This window comes from Gallinula chloropus, assembly GCF_964237585.1.
Source record: "Gallinula chloropus genome assembly, chromosome: 10".
Taxonomy (NCBI): domain Eukaryota; kingdom Metazoa; phylum Chordata; class Aves; order Gruiformes; family Rallidae; genus Gallinula; species Gallinula chloropus.
Window position 1 is genome coordinate 5,876,652 of NC_140095.1, and position 16,509 is coordinate 5,893,160.

General features: G+C 40.7%; 1 protein-coding gene across 6 annotated transcripts in view; it reads left to right on the forward strand.

Annotated features, from left to right (window-relative positions):
• The window catches only part of TENM2 (teneurin transmembrane protein 2), a gene marked incomplete at both ends in the record, with an annotated part of 509,065 nt that overhangs the window by 410,272 nt on the left and 82,284 nt on the right, over nt 1-16,509 (forward strand). For all 6 annotated transcript variants that reach the window (XM_084268596.1, XM_084268597.1, XM_084268598.1 and 3 more), the window contains one exon: nt 12,679-12,873. In XM_084268596.1, coding sequence (XP_084124722.1) covers nt 12,679-12,873 — 195 coding nt within the window. The remainder of the gene's footprint in view (nt 1-12,678; nt 12,874-16,509) is intronic.

Here is a 16,509-nt window from a genome sequence, read left to right on the forward strand (position 1 = left end):
AATTGGCAATTTAGACATGAGCCAAGAGCTGACGCGGTCACAGGCTGAATTCTTTCCGATCGTTAGTGGTCACGGCTCCGAAAGGGGCTCCAGGCGCACAGTCAGTACTGCGACAAGGGATAGAATACAGGAACCATCGTTCCTCGTCTGCAGCTTTCCTCATCAATCCTCCTGAACTCTGTGGAGATTAGAGGTAAAAACAGGGGGCTGGAGGTTCTGGACTTGTGAATCCTACAGCAGACACCTTGTTATATTTCTGTTGCCACACAAGTCATTTAGCATCCTAACACTTGGTTGCTCTTTAAAAGCGTCTACCTGTCCCTGTATCCCCACATAGTAGATGACATATGCCATCAGTAACAGAGTAAGTTCTCAGACTACTCCCCAGCCTGCGCTGGGCTAGACATTGGTACTTCCAATCCTTTGCGTTCTTCATAAGGGAACACGTCCAAGGTGAAATAAGACCCAGGAGCTACTTGTAGCATTTTGAATACATTAAACATATGAATTTCAACATGCAAACTATTAACTTGCCGTTGTTCTTTAAGCTTGTACAGCTTCTGCTGATTCCAGCACTGAATTCAGTGTTACAAAGAAATTATCTACAGAAGAGCTTGTCCTGAAGAATTTCAAGTGGGGATGCTCCTGTTGTTTAGAAGCACATCCTTCCTTCTGTTTGCTATAGTTGTGCCTTTGCAGGGCAGCAGAAATGCTTTTTGGGGGTTTTTTAATGAGTTTTCTTAATGTTGTTAATTATTCCCAGTACTGGCATCTAGTATAGTAACTTAATTAGCATTCATTTTCTATATTAAACTACCGGTAAACATACAACCAAATTTTTGCATTTGGTGCATTTGGATTGTATTGTCCTCTCATTGCCCCTGTTACTAAATTTATGTGGTAGCGACTAACTTGAATTGCATAGGACTCCTTCTCCCAAAGAGCTTGCGGGACAGTGGTGCAATTGAGAAGGCAGGTTTACTTCTGTAGGAGAAAACTTAGAAGACAAAGCTAAAAAGCTTAAGAAAACATTGCAGAATGCTGGGGAATTCATTAATGAAGGAGGAAGGAAATAATTGAGAAGTTGCTAATGCTACTGCTGGACAAAACATGATAGGTAAGCGGGCACATAAGTAATTACAACTCAGTGTATTCGGGGAACACCCGTGTGTCTTTATCCATCCGCTCCTTACCCAACCTGTAGGAACTGAGAGACTGCAGGTGGTTCAGTAGCTGAGGCCTGCACCTGGAGCAGGTTTGTTGCCTTAGGATGATAAGAAAGCTTGCTTTGCTCCTGTCCAGGGTAGAAAGCATATGGAAACACAGTGAAATCTTATTAATAGATTTTTCTTCAACAGCATTAGAGTAATATTTTCATACTTATTAAAAGCCGGCTGCGTCCGTTTGATCTCTCCCAGCTGCTTTCAAAGCTCACTGTATTATCAGTTTCTTCACTTTATCTTTCTTCTCTTCTTATACATGTGCAGCAGCAGCACATCTATTTGCACAAATATTTTCTGTTTCAATGGGATTCCAATAAATGGAGTATTTCAAAAGGTTCCCGGTGCAGTGAGGAGACCGACATGCATACAAATACACACAGGCCGCACACCATTGTGCAGCTGAGGCTCTGGCAAGCCAGAAATCTTTCTTCCCACCATACAACTCTTCCATTGGTGGTTAAGAATCTCTCTGCTCGAGCTATGCTCAGCCAAGCTGAATTGTGCTTGATGTGATGTATGCTTTTCCGTTTGCTTTTGTGGTTAATTGGTTAGCTTATTTAATTGTGTTGCAATCTACATTTTGGTGTTCGATTGCATTGTCTCCGTGGACTTGTATTTGTTTATTTCATTAAGTTCTAGGAGTTTGTCTTTGCAGTTGTGTTGGGATCATCTCGGAGTCCTTGCGATGACGGTAAATGTCATTGAAGCAGCAATGATTAAGTAGTGTATTAAGTCATGTTCTAGAAATACAGCTGTTAAGAGATCCTTAGACATTTGCCATCCCTGAGTAACAGAAACAGCCCTAAATCACAGCTGCAGATTTCAGCATGCATGACTTTTTCCATATCTGCATTCTATCTAGATTTGAACCTATAATTCAGATGTTTTCCTATATTTAGAGCTTGTTTGGGTGAGGTGAAATTCAGTTAGGTGTCACCCCTTCTGCTTTCTCAAACAAACAAACAAATCTGTTTGAATGTAGAAAAATACCTGCAGTGAATGTGCAACTGTGTAATTAATCATATTATGATTGAAATATTTTCTGGTAAATTTAATAAGGCAAATAGTAGGATCTAAAATGAGACCAGAGCAGTCTGGGTTTTAAATACCTTGAATACTGCACTCAATACTACATCTACTGTTCCACTATTCAGCGGAATTCCTCAGAAGGAATTCCATTTTCATTCACTGGAAACAGTCTAAAATCTTACCAAAATATTTGAAGTAAAGTTTGAATTCTTAATTTCTTTTTCTAGACACATAAATGACTTCATGCTGCTGGTGCTTCTCTGTTATCCTTCCAAACACGTGTCGCAATTCAAAATCGTAATTTTTGGTGTTTGTCCTTATTGCTGCGTTTCATGAGCGTGAAGCATCGTCTTTGGTTTAGCTCTGGATCTTTCCACTGAGATAGCTACTGAAACCTCTGAAACAGTTTAGCTTTCCTTTCTTCCTCAGTTTTTCTAGTGATGAAGTTATCAAGACATACAAATGAAGATCTACATCCGTGTCTGTGACAGTACTCGATTTCAACATCTGTTTATTTCCATCTGTTGGTAGAAAGTAAAATTTATTTCTCTGCATGTTCTTGTAGCTGTACCAACTTTACTGCTTGCATCTAAAGCCAGAATTTCACAGCTCTGGTTCTGTGCTACTAGTTCCCACAGAAGAAGGGGATAGATTGCACGGCAATGTTTTCAGCATGTTTGTATCTCCAATCTACAGGTCCCTCCAATCCCGCATGTCATGCAGAGAGTTAAAAAGAATTCTAGTCACCCCCTTCATTTGCAAAGGCACAAAATATATGGTGAACTCATCAGTCACCTTCTCCTGTGGTAAACCGAGTGCAGGGTACCATACATTTCCTTCAGTGCAGTGATGCATATGAAAAAGCAACTGAACTGTGCTGCTGCTTAAGGATGTAGGAGATAGGGAGAACCCAAACTGGATTGGCTGCAAATTAATCTACTGTTTTGTAGATTAATTCATCTTATTGTACTGCATGGGGAACTCCTGTCTTCCCTTTCACATGGTGAGTAGTGATGTCTGCAGAGCTCCTGCTATACTGGAGAGGGAGTGGACTGGCCCAAGTGCTGAATCCAGACATGCTGATGAGAAAAGGCTCAAGACATTTGGAGCCTGGACAGCTGGCTGATTTTTCAAGTGTCTAGCTGAAGTCAAATGTCCTCTTCTCTATCTCCAATTTGGTTTATACCACTTGAAAATCTTTTTTTATGTTCAGCTGTGGCTTTTCCAGAGACAGCACAAGGGCCTTTCTCTATGTCCCCTCAGGACTCCAGTATCTTTAGAGTACCAAGACATAGATGTTTGCTGATGGCTAGCTAGCTTGTCTAACCTCATAGTCGTGGTAGCGGTAATAATAACTTCAGCCTTTTCATTCCACCACTAAAGTAGTTCCCATGTAGCTGAAATTTATGTAATTTTTATTTTCCCTCCTCTTACAGACTGCCAGGCTTTATTCATGCAGCAAAATTTTCTTGTACCAAGTGAACAACCCCAAAGAGATCACTTTAAAATTTGCTGTGGCTCTGGAAATTGCTGCTAGGTAGTGTGGGAAGGTACAGTAATAGTTCTTAGATAGATTATTATTTTTTTTGTGTGTAATAGTTGTAAGCAAAACAGTTACCTAGAATCTAATGAAATAGACACTGTGGAATGGTAGAGGAGGGAACAGCAAGTGTGGTCTTCTTGACAGCTAGGTTACACTGAAGGCAACGAGAAAAACTGACCTTTTTGATAAATTTTGGCCAAAGCAAAAGTTTGCTGAGGTATCTAAATATTCATTGTGCAATTAATGCTGCTCAGTCACTTCACTGCCATTTTTTTTGGTAGAACAGCTTAAGTACTTATCGATTGAGAACTTCTATAACTCCCAAAATGGAGGCATCCCCATATCTCTACAGGTATTTTAAATGAATTGAATTAATCATAGGCTTAAAAGTCTCTAGTGATCTTCGTTAACTTTCCTGGGTTTAATTAAAACATCTGTGCGCTTTTAATTTATCGATTCATCCAACTCATATGTCATGTTTTTAACACACCCCAGCATGCTCTGCATCATTTTTAACCCGATTTCCACTTAACTAAAGCAATTAAATTCACCCCGGATTAATTAAAGCATCCATACTTTAGTGCTTAAGTCAGCGTGTGCTGCTTTCCCCAAATGGTTTCTGAATGTCAGAGATTTGACACACCTGATGGGTTTTTTGTCCTTCTGGAAATTCTTCTGTGAATCTCTTCCTCGCTTACTAATGTGCAGTTTGACAGAGCTAGACGAGGGAGCTTGGGAAGGCTCAGGTTTGGGCAACTGAGGTAAGGATTGCAGAGCACAACTGCTATGAAAGGCTGGCTGCTTGATTTTGACACCAGCCTGCTGCCAGCAAGCATGGACTAACGCTGCTATTAAACATCTAAATTATTTGTGTGTTCCGTAGTCAAACTAGACAGGTTTGTGAAGTAACTAATAAGGCATATAATGTCCATTATGGTTATTCATAGTCATTCATGCTTTGCTTCTGGGTGAGTTTCTACAAGATGACTTCTGCTTGGAAGAGCCACAGGGTCTTAGAGCAACCTAAAAGCTGTTCTAGATCTTCCTGACAGTCCCTTTTCTCAAGAACACTTCAGCCAGGTGGATGTTAGTGGTCTCTGAAGAGCAGGCAGGCGAGTCAAGCACCATTCTTCCTGGCCATGCAAATACTATGTTTGTGAGGGAAAAGAACAGGTGAAATAAAATGGACTGGATTTATTCAATCTCCCATTCCTAAACTTGCTGTGGGTGAGGCAGGTTCTTACCAGGAAAGTAGCATAAAAATAGCATAAACTAGTAAAATTGAAACAGTGTAAACCAGGGAGTGGTGTTACAAATTAGTTCAAATTTTTCATATCCACAAACAAACTCCAGTTAAAACTAACAGGCATGCAGACAGGCAGCAAAATGTGCACCCAGCTGAAGAAAGTAGGTTTAAACATAAAATGTGAAGGGAAGTGTATTTTAAATTACAAATAGGAATGCTCATATGTTTAGTGTCCCCTGATTTTCTAGAAATATCTTACGGATGAACAAAGGATGTCATAAGTTGTTATGTTTCAGTAGTGTTTTGTTTAAAATAATAAAGTAAAGTCTAGAACCAACAGTTTGAATCAGGTTGTCAAAAATTATCTTCTTAAATAACTGGGCTGACTTTCTAAAATGCAAGTATTTGCCATTCCTTTTGGTTTTAGTGGCTTTCTTGATTTTAAGCCACTTCTTAGAAATTGAGATTGTTTATATCTAAGTAGGAATACTTCACTTCAGGAGGATGACTGTAGGCAATGTCTTGGTTGTAGCTTCTGGAGGGAATCTAAAATTATGCAGGGCTTTGGTATACAATTGTGGTAGGATTCAGCTCTAGCATCAGTAAAGTGCATTTTCATCTGCTTACATCTTAATCTAATTTGTCCATTGAAGAGAAATTTGCATTTGTAGACTAAACGCTATATATGTGTCACCAAGATAAAGACCAAAAAGAAAAAAATGCCAATACAATGTGACCCTATTCATATTTTTTAGATATTTTAAACCAGCAGTTTGTGTATTACATTGGTTTTGACATCTTTTCTGGGTTTTTTTACTCCAGTTTGGAGCTGACCTGGAATGCATTTGTTGGTTTCAGATTAGACCATCATAAAGAGTAATCTATCATCTTTATACACTGGCATAAAATCATGCATAATCTTTCAACAGTAGCAGCTTAATCTCTGTGAAAAGAAGTCCAAGTGTGAGTTGTTACAGAGTCTGAATTAATTATCATCTAGATGAACTGCACCCAGAAGGCCACTGGTGTAAGGTTCATTGATAAGAAGTTTGACCTACCCCTGCCTTCAGAACGGTTCCTGGGGGTCAGTGAAACAACGAACAACTTCATTTCTATTATGCTAGTGTATATTTGATTTCTGTGTAACAAGGAATTGATGAAATTCTGTCCAAAGAGCATATCAAACCAGCTCAATCTCTAAGTTCAGATGATTTTTGAGAAACAACTGTAGAATGTTAGCGTGGCTGAAAGCACTTACTCTGTTTCACAGTACATAACAACTTACCCCATGTTCAGGGACACTGGGCTGACTTGCACCAGTGATACAGGGAAGAATTATTTAGACAAAACCAGACTCAAAAAATGTAGAAATTCTTGATGAGGAGACTCAAAATGTGCTCCTATGCCTGGATGTAGAACCAGGTTTTTATCTGACCCTGAGCAAACTTTGCATAAACCTCCACAAGCGCTGTGCATGCTCATGCATATCCTCTGCCATTGGGTCGTACCTCTTATGGTAGATCGACTACACATAGAAGTATGCTATCACATGTATCTAACAGGTGATCCTTATGCAGTTTTGTAAGTGTGTACACTGTCAGGCACACTTCTTAAAAGTTACATACTTTAGCAGAAGTTTCAGGACTGCAACTCACTTCCTCCTCCTAAACAGAAACATCTACAGATAAAAATAATCTTTTAGTTCTCTTGGGTCTGATAAAGTTCTGTACAGTTCAACAATGGATGAATGTGCCTTGCATAGAGTATAAATAGTGTCTATTCAGAATTTTTTTTCTGAATTACACGTGTTTGTATAGAGGTTATAGCATGGAAGCAAAGCTCTAATGAGTCAGACCAAAACTCCGCTTTAGCCAGGATGGCTCTAATGGTGGCACACAGGAGATAGTTGAGGAAGAGTAAAAATTGTCCCTGTCTTTGATGCTTCTTCAGTAAATTCTTCTGGTTCGAGGGAACTTGTGTTAGGACTTCCTACAGTAAATGATGTCTCTTTTGTGTACAGTAGCCTTTATAGATTTTCATTCCGTGAATTGGCCTAATTATGTGTTCAATCAGGGAATGGTCTTCCATGAGCTTTAACTTTTCAGATAATCTTGTTAAAATTAATTGATGGAACAGTTAGTGGTACTTAGGGTGTAAGGGCACTTTAGACTGTGTTGAAGTGCTCTGTTAGTGCAGCCTTAAACTTGCACTTCAACACTGAGTCCTATTTTTTCTTACTGCTTGCATTGTGAATAGGCAGTCGAGCTCACCTTCTATCCACACCAGCTCAGGGTAAGAAGAATTTGGTTTATATGCAAGATTAGGGCTTGCAAGCACTATGGGTGTAACTGTTCTGATCCTTACTCAAACCATACTCCAACAGGGTCAATGCGATGTTGTCCATCCAGGCCAGTGACTTCCCTCACTGACTTGCCCTGAGCATCTAACCCCAGAATCCTGTGGTACATATGTTGAAACATTTTGACTTGATATGGGGTGACTCCTGACAGCTTGTCTGGGCTCCAAATGAGTCTGGAGATGGCACAAAGGAAAGTAACCTCCTTATGTTCCATTTGAAGATTTACATTCAGAAGTAGGTTGAGCTCTTGGCAAAAGAAGAGCAGTTGCTTGTGATCTGATCCAGGACAGGGAAGCTTTGCAGATACAAGTTCAAAAACCTTTCAAGTCTGCATATTTCTGCATGTCCAGAAATTCAACTAAATTTCAAAAGAAATATACCAATCTGTCTATTTTATGGGGAGGAACTGGAAAAAGTCTGCAGTAGAGAACTGATAGCGTAGGACCTAGTGGTATAGGACTCTCTCTGCACCAGGGTAGTGTTTGCTCTACCGCAAGAGGAACCAAAACAGAACTCTGCCTTCAAGTCCTGTTTGGACATTCAAGTAGCAGGGGAAGGCCTTTCCATCAAGCAGCTGTTTAACTAAACCAAGTTCTGCAGCAGCTTCCAAGAGTTTGACTCCTCAGATGTCCTCTACTGGTTTCTTGCCATGCTCTAGGAGGACACCTCTGGTGAATATGTATGTGTGAATATCATAAGGGTGAGTGAGAGGAGTGTGTACAGACTGCAGCTGAGGTACCTATGTGTTCAGAGTCACTGGACAAGATGGTGACTTCTGATGCCAGACCATTTGGGCATTATCCCTCGTCATCTCCCCTCCTAGTCCATGTGTAACAGGCTGCTATCAAACCACCTCTTCTCATGCATCAAGGAATATTAACGTTGCTCCAGAATACCTATCCAAGATAACCTTTAGAGAGAGAACTTTTAGAGAGGTGCTTGGTCTTTCCTCCTCAATCCATGCTCTTAAACGTGTGCAGCCCATAGGACTCAAAGTGCTGTCATGTCCATTGGTTGTAATTTGATCAGCTGAGCCCCAGATTAAGAACTTGGCCTGGGTTTGTTCAAACACCAGGGTAGAATCATGTCACTAAAACCCTATTTAGGGTTAATACCTGTTGTGCTTATTTAAACTTCACTCAGGAGCCTTGTGCTTAACTTGATTGTTGCCATAACTACTCCTGAAGATCTCTGTCCACTTTCTGACAGTGTGGGTGTGTGGTATATGTTGTCTTTGCACCTTGTCTGTCCCCAGAAATGAGATGGAACTCAACTGTTCCATTATATAAACCAACCTTCCTTCACGTTCCTCCAACGGACTTTGAACAGTCAAAACAGGAGCCATCCATTTCACCTAGGAGAAATAAGCAGTCCTAAATAACAAGAGCTCCAGTTGACTATTGAGTCATTTACATGCTAATTGGCACCATCCTGATGCAAAATTAGAGTGTCTTGTTCTGGGTCTCATCCTGCAGCAACATGGTCTAGCAAATGAGCACAGCAGACTTCTTTTCAGACTGCCTGCTTCTCTTGGCTGTGGAAGAGCAGCTTGATTCTCTCCCCTATTCCTCACTTAGGGCAGCAACATTAAATGAAGAGCTATTTATTACAGCAGAGGCAATCCAGCTTCTTATAACCAATGCTTGCATTCTTGCTTACCTGCTTCTCCTGCAGTCTCAGAAATGCCCACACCTGACCAAGAGAACCTCTGTCTCTTTTTCCCCTTCTCAAAGGGGTATTGCTGGTATATAGTTAGCAGAGTAACCCCAGCAGAGAGGTGGAGATTAAATTTTGTGTCTTTGGGTTGCAAGGGTCTTAATCTTAACTACTCATTTCAACCCTAAGGTTAAATGAGGAATTCTCTGCTTTGTCCCAAGTCAGTTCTGATGTCACTAACATCATGCAATGCATACTGCAGCAGCAGGGTGCTGAAAGCAGGTTGCTGTTCAGCTTACATGCGAGCTTCACAAGGACTAAAGAGGTTTATGAAACATAGCAAGACCTCTGACGTGATAGAAGTGTGAAGAGAGGAATGAAAAGCTGTGGCATGGCTTTCATCTTTACTTAAATTCCTGAAGGACCATAGCAGAGCAAAGGAACACTAAAAAGCTGCTGCTCTTTGGCCCAAGACCCAGCACCATGTAGGAATCTCTCTGCCAGTCTCTGGTGTCCCAGAAGTTGAACCCTGCAAATTCAGATCAAAAGCAGGATCTAAGAATGGCCTTCCCAAGGACATGTCCCAAATACAGGTATTCATCTTTTTAGCTGGACCCCAGTGCCCCATTGCTTAATGAGATTTAGGGGCAGGGGGAGGGAAACAGACTTACACCAGCTGGCTGGCTCAGTATTATCTGGCTAGGCCTAGAGTGGTCACAGCTACATTGCTTGTTGGGGTTTGGGTTTGGTTTTTATTTATTTAAATAATAGATTTATTTCTGCTCAGCCGCTCTGGCAGAGGACTGTGTTGTTCTAATTGAGTAACTGCATTTGAGTCTTGACTCCAGAGGAGAGGTTTGCAGAACAGAACCCCTTTCTGGTGATGGGTGCCATGTTGACCTGTAAAACAACAAAAAAAACCAAAAAAATATTCCTTGCTTGTATGCAGTTTGTAAGTCAACCCTAACCTTCTGTCTTCATAACAGCTTCAGTAATGTGGTTTATCTGAAGAAGCTGTCTACTGATTTGTTTAGCCTTCCTGGGACCTTTTCTTTCCATGGAGATGTATCACAGCATGGTTAAGGATGTTGATGGGCAAAAGCAAGCCATAAGCTGGTGTGTCCCAGTGCAATTGAAGAAACCACAGTGAGAAGCCATTGATACTGATAAATGTAGGGTCTCTGCAATGGTTCAGAAGGACGTAGAGAATTGCATCTAAGACTGTTACTTCCTTCAGTGGTGGACTTGAATAAAGGGACTGCAAGCTTAACCACCACATACAGGAGCTGAGAGATGCTTCTTGTTTCCAAGAGAAATATTTTTGGAATAAGATGAGGCCCAGAAAAAGGGACAATATGTCTACAGTGTGCCAGAGTGTGGAAGGTGACCCCAACAAACTTGCCACTCATGCTTCTTCAGGACAAACTCCCTTCTGAGCACAGTTCCTCTACACCATGGCAAGTGAAGAGACTGGGTCTGAAGTGGTTGGCATTGGCATTGTTTAACCACAGCCAGCACTTTGATCATGGGAGGCTGTGTCCCTTCCAGCTCCTGCCTGCTTGCTGGTGGGGTGGGGTGAGGAGCAGCAAAGGCCTTGGCTCTGTGTAAGCACTGCTGAGCAGGAAGGAAACCATCTGAAGGGTAGACGTGATCCCAGTTTGACCCCTGTCTCTGTGGCTCACCGATATGACTCGGAGTAGCAGCAGCCAGCACACCTGGGCAGCGTGGAGCAGTGTGTGCTGTGGAACTGAGACAGGTGCCATGGTGTAATGCCTGCTGACAGAAGGAACAGTCCTACAGCATTAAGGCTGCTGCTAGTTCAGTGTGTTGTATACCGTGGAAGGGTGTTCTGTGATGATGTGCAGAGCAGGCTGACACGGAGGGCGGGATGTTTGACTGCATCGTAACCATCCAGCTGGTTCAGCGAGCTCACTAAAGCACTTGTGAATGGATTTCACATCTGAAGACAAAGCGGTGCTGCTGGAAGTTCTGGTTTATACAGATTTGTATTAATTTTGGGGGTGAGGAAGAGGAAGTTTGAGCAAGGCTCGTAAGAGGGAAGGGTTCCAAAAGCAAAGTAGCGTTAAGTCCTATTACTGCCAAAGGACTGACGATCCTGCCCTGAGACAGGTGGAGTGGCAAAAAAACCCTCAAACTTCCACATACTGATTTTGTTGTTATTCAACTGTAGAAACAATAGTTTCAAATAATTTATATGAGTGACATGTGACCCATCGGCCTGTAGCCTTAATTGAAATAATTCCCAGCAGTTTGCAGTTTAGCATCTCAGCTTACAAATCTGAATATTGTTTTTCTCAGATCAATTTTTTTTCCCATTTCAAATAAGAAAATTCTTGAAATAATCTATCCTGAAATGTGTTTTTGCAGCAGATCAATGGGACAGCTAAGATTAATAAGGGTTACGGGACTGAACAGTGGAGAAGTTGTACAACTGTACAATTACACATTTCTTTGTAGGAAATCAATTACTCAGGTTCTTCTTGATGGTTCAGGTTAAAGGGAAAATAGAAGCAAGAAGACAGTAGGACCTTTTAATGATTAATAGTAGCTTTTGAGTATATTTTTGGCACTGTAAAACTAGCTGTTAGCTTCTAATTACTTTGAAGGGTGAAAGACAGGGAAATACTTTTCAGTCTTTATCAAACTGCATCAGAGAGAAGAGCACAGAAATGTACCTTCTCTCCAAGATTCACTTCATTGCTACCATTTTCTGTTACTCCTCAGTTATTTATTTATTTTTTCCATTTCCCTGGCTGGTGACCACACATTTGGGCTTTGGTGGGCATGTAAGTTCACAGGCTGCCGTGCTCACGTGGGAGGCGTGAGCACATAGGGGTGTGAATATGCCTCAGTGTAACATTTGTGTGCAACTGGCTTTTAATAAACCACTTGTTTCTTCCCATCACTCTGCATATGTACAACATCTGATTCCTGGCATCCAAGACCTGCTGACTACTTTTATTATTCATAGGCTTCACTTCATTTGCATAAATGAATACTTCGGAATGTGTCTCACCCCCTTAATAATACAAGAGGAAGGGATACGGGTTAATGGTGCTTTGCGGTCGCTCTGGGATTTGGGAGAACAAGGTTCAGAAAGGATGTCAGTGGCGAGGTGCATTTGTTGTAGGTGAAAGCTTGTGTCATTCCTGATTCTTGTGTGGGGAAAAAAGAAGTCAAAGACTAAAAAATTTTTGGGACTTACATTAAAAAACTGTTGTGGAAGAAGAAAGATGCTATATAAGAACATGTTCTGGAGGGTGAATGTTTTGTGTTCTGCTAGCTGTGATGAACAAAGCAGAGTAATGTCAGGCTCAAATCTGTTCACACTGCCTCATTAGTTATCCCAAACATCTTTGCTAGTCTGTAAAGGACAGCAGTCTGAGAGTGCCGAGCGCACGTGTGTTTTGTTAAACAGCAATCACGTAGGTTCTTTGGGAAATGAAGAACTGAACTACTACAAGCTACCTTAGATGTTTACGCCCAGTAAATGAGCATATTAGAATATAGGTGTAAGTGTTTGGTGGTGGGTTTGTAGTGCACTCTTACATGAATACCTGTATGACCCTGCGTGCTGTGTTTCTTTCGTTCGCTTTTCCAGCTGCCTGCCCGGTACTGTGCAGTGGCAATGGTCAATACTCTAAAGGCACCTGCTTATGCTACAGTGGCTGGAAAGGTCCCGAATGTGATGTCCCCATCAGCCAGTGTATTGATCCCTCGTGTGGAGGTCACGGTTCCTGCATCGAAGGGAACTGTGTCTGTTCTGTGGGCTATAAAGGAGAAAACTGTGAAGAAGGTAATACTGCAGGACCTTTTCTTTCTGTGTTGTGAGATTGTGTTCTGAGTTTTGGAGTTATTCGATGGGTAGTAAAGAACAGGATAATAAAATGTAAAATGTAAAATGACTGTAGCAGGTTATTGTAACAGAGGGGTAAAAAAGTGTAGCCCGTCACAATTTCACTGATCTATCAAAGTTCAGACAAAACTTCTGACCTTCTGCATACATTATTTTGCAGTATTAAGAATGTCTGCCACAAGTAAACTGGAATAATTACTTTGTTGAAGAGTCAAGATAAATCTTTTCTTATGGATTATATTTATTGAACAATTTAGATGTGAAACGCAGAGGAAAAAGGAGCAGTGGTAGAGAAAATTGTAGAGCTGCAGCTCCACACAAAGCAAACATATCAGTCACTATTAAGAGAGAAGTTGATGAAACAAATTTGAAAGACTTGGGTATCCGTGTTACAGATTTCGTGTAGGGCAAATTACTCCTGTTAGCTGCAATCACATGGGATTAAAGAAAGGTAGATGGTGCACACAAAGGATAACTGTCCTGTAAATGCAGAAAAGCTTTTCATGTTGAAAGTGTCCAATTCCTTGTGTACGTAGAATGAGCAAATTTAACAAAATAACCCATGCAAAATGTGGTCACAGATTAAGCTCGATACTGGTTTTATTCATGGTGTTTTCTGTTAGAGTGCACAACATAAATTGGACTGGTTTTCTTTTTAAAATGTATTAGTACAGTTTTAAAAGGGCCTTTAGCTCCCTGGAGCATTGCTGAATAGACAGTGCAGCATACCTTGGCACTTCTCAGAGCAGTAATTGTTGGAGCTACTTTATGATAACAGTCCAGAGCTTATTAATCCTCCAAAGGAAGGAGCGGTTTGAGGACTGAAGTGACAGGACTGGAGCTGTATGGTTTTAGGACTTAAATAGTCTCTGTGGTGTATTCTGAGTGGGATGCAGAGCTGTCCACCACTTGTATCGATTTCTATCTTACACTATAGCAAACAGCTGCTTTTTCTCTCAAAAAAAACAAAGGGAAGACAGCTATAGGGACCTAAACCACTAAGGGTTTTTACTCTTTGGGTGAGGACTGCAGTCATTGCCTTTAGGACAAGATCTTACATTAGTGTTCCTGAACTTACTTTGCTAAAAGTGGGGTGAGGGGAGGCTACAACTAGTGGGACTGCGAACATGGCAACTGTTTGTTCATTCCTGTCATGTCCTTGCAGGAGAGCTTCGTGACACTGATTACTAAAGCTCTAATCCAGAATTCAGTGACAGAGAGCAGAGTTTTCCCTTTGTTTTTAATGGTTAACATTTTAAGCTGTATCCGGAAAGTTCTGTGGTGTCCTTTTTATCTGCTGGAACTGATAGTTCTCAGTTCACCCTGAGTGTATGATTATAGGAATTATTCAAAAAATAGCTGAAATGCCTTGCTATAGCAAGTGTTCTCACTGAAATCAAAGATGGAAAGACTGTCTTCAGCACGCTCGACAGCATCCAGTCTGTTCCCCAGGGATGCAGAAGCCCTACTTCTGGTAACTACAATTGTTTGTTCAGTCTAATTAAGTTATATAAATTCCATCATGTTTTGTGGCGATACATACATGCTCGTATCATTAGAGAGACTATGGAGAATGCATAAATGATCTTTGATTTGATTCTGTAAATTTTACCTTGTAGGGAATTCCTCCCTCCTTTAGATTATGATTTCCAGCTACTTGCATGGAATTCTCTCTCTACTTTCCTTGTCTACAATGGCTGTGGTATATCTGGACTAGGCATCTTCAATCCCCTAGCACTCCCTTAAGGCAGACTCTTGCAGTGCTTAATTCAGCTTCTCCTAAAATGGATGTTTCAAATGGGAGAAACAAACACATCACTAGCTCCAGAGAAGTTTATAGAACAAGCTAGTGTGTACCTTTCTGCAAAGGCATTAATGCTAGCACCATTGAAAGTTGGCAATGCTGCAAAACATTGCCAGTCAACAAAGCAGGGAGGTGAATTACTGTGTGAGGTGAGGGATGCATGTTATTTAATTACCAGTGTGCTTGAAAGGATAAGTTTTTGTCTTAAAAGATAAATGGATTACAAAGGCAGGAGATATTGACTGCAAACTTGGAAGTGGCCAATAACATGACAAGAAAGGTTAAAATAACCTTTTGTATACATGATTGGGCAATAAATAAGTCAATAAAATAATTTGCAAATAAGTAAAATCCAACCGTTATGTTTCTACTTTAACATTCCATGTCTTCTACACCTATTTCTCACGTTAATTGAAGAGCTATGAGAAAAAGGGTGTAATATGATATTATGTCTCTCTGGTGGCAGGCAGTCACCTGATCTTACTTGAACTTTTTGCGTGAATTAGAATTCTGGCATCCTAATGGTAGAATGATATAAATAAATATATCTGTATTTATATATAATATATGAAATCTCCTCGATTGGTTTGAGCTTCCAAAAGGAGTGACGGCGGTTGATTCATGTGCCATTTTCCAATAGGATATTGAATTAGAACAAGTGGGTCAGCGGTTTGGGTTTTTTCTTCCTGTTAGCTTTTTATTTCTGATATTCATCACGGTCATGTTGTTCTAACAATTTACCTGAAATGAAAATGGCACCAAAATCAATATTTGTGATGCACAATTTTTGCAGCATAAACACTGTTGTTCTATTAACAAATGTGCACATGAGATGAAGTGGCCTATTTGTCAGGTTTCATTCAATCTGGTTTAGTGGGAGACAAGTAAAATTGCCCATGGAGGTTAAGTTAAGGGTGGGTTTCTTCTTGGTTTGGTGGCCAAGTCATTTTTCAATGACATTTAACTTTGTAATTCATGGCTCTTTGGGGGTTTTATGGTACATATTGTTCAGGAAACTCCTTGACCTCCTTTCTTGTCCTTTGGGATACAAGTTGTTTTCAGTACCTTTTTTTGTCAAGTCTCAGAGGGCCCAATGCTAAATGAGCTCTAATGATCTGAGCTGCCAAGGGACTGTGACTTCCAAGTCTAACGTGCCTACTTGCTAAGGCACGCTCTCCTTTGTTTAAACACCAAAGAAGCTCCGTTTATAAATCCATATTAAATACCACTGTAAACTCTTCTAAAGACTCAGGGCCAGAACCTTTGCAGCATACTTCAGTGAAGTCTATTGCAGGTAACCGCGTTACGCTAATTTTAGCAGCTGAGGATCTGGCCCAAGATGGAAACTCTAAAAGCATGTATTAAAATAGAACAAGAATCAAGTTCAAAGTAAAAACTCTTCAATTTAAACTTTGAAAGCTATTACTTACCCATGTAATGGAACAAAACAATTAAAAAGTGTATTTGTCTAGAACAAAGGACAAAGGTGGTTAGTGTGTTATTCAGTAAAATGAGGGAGGTTGGAGGCTTCAGGGTATTGATAGGCTTATTCTGTGGAAATAAGTCTCAGCTGCATGAATTCTGTAATTCAGGATAGAGAGTTAATTTATGTAGCAGAAGGTGGTGGTTTTCATATGCTCCACATTGCTTTCATTAGTACTTTTACTGGAGAAGGGAGATGATATGTTTCTGACATGGTGAGGACGTTAGGACTCATCAGTAACTCCTAAAATTAGATGTCCTGCCACATACGATGTTATACATATTACCCT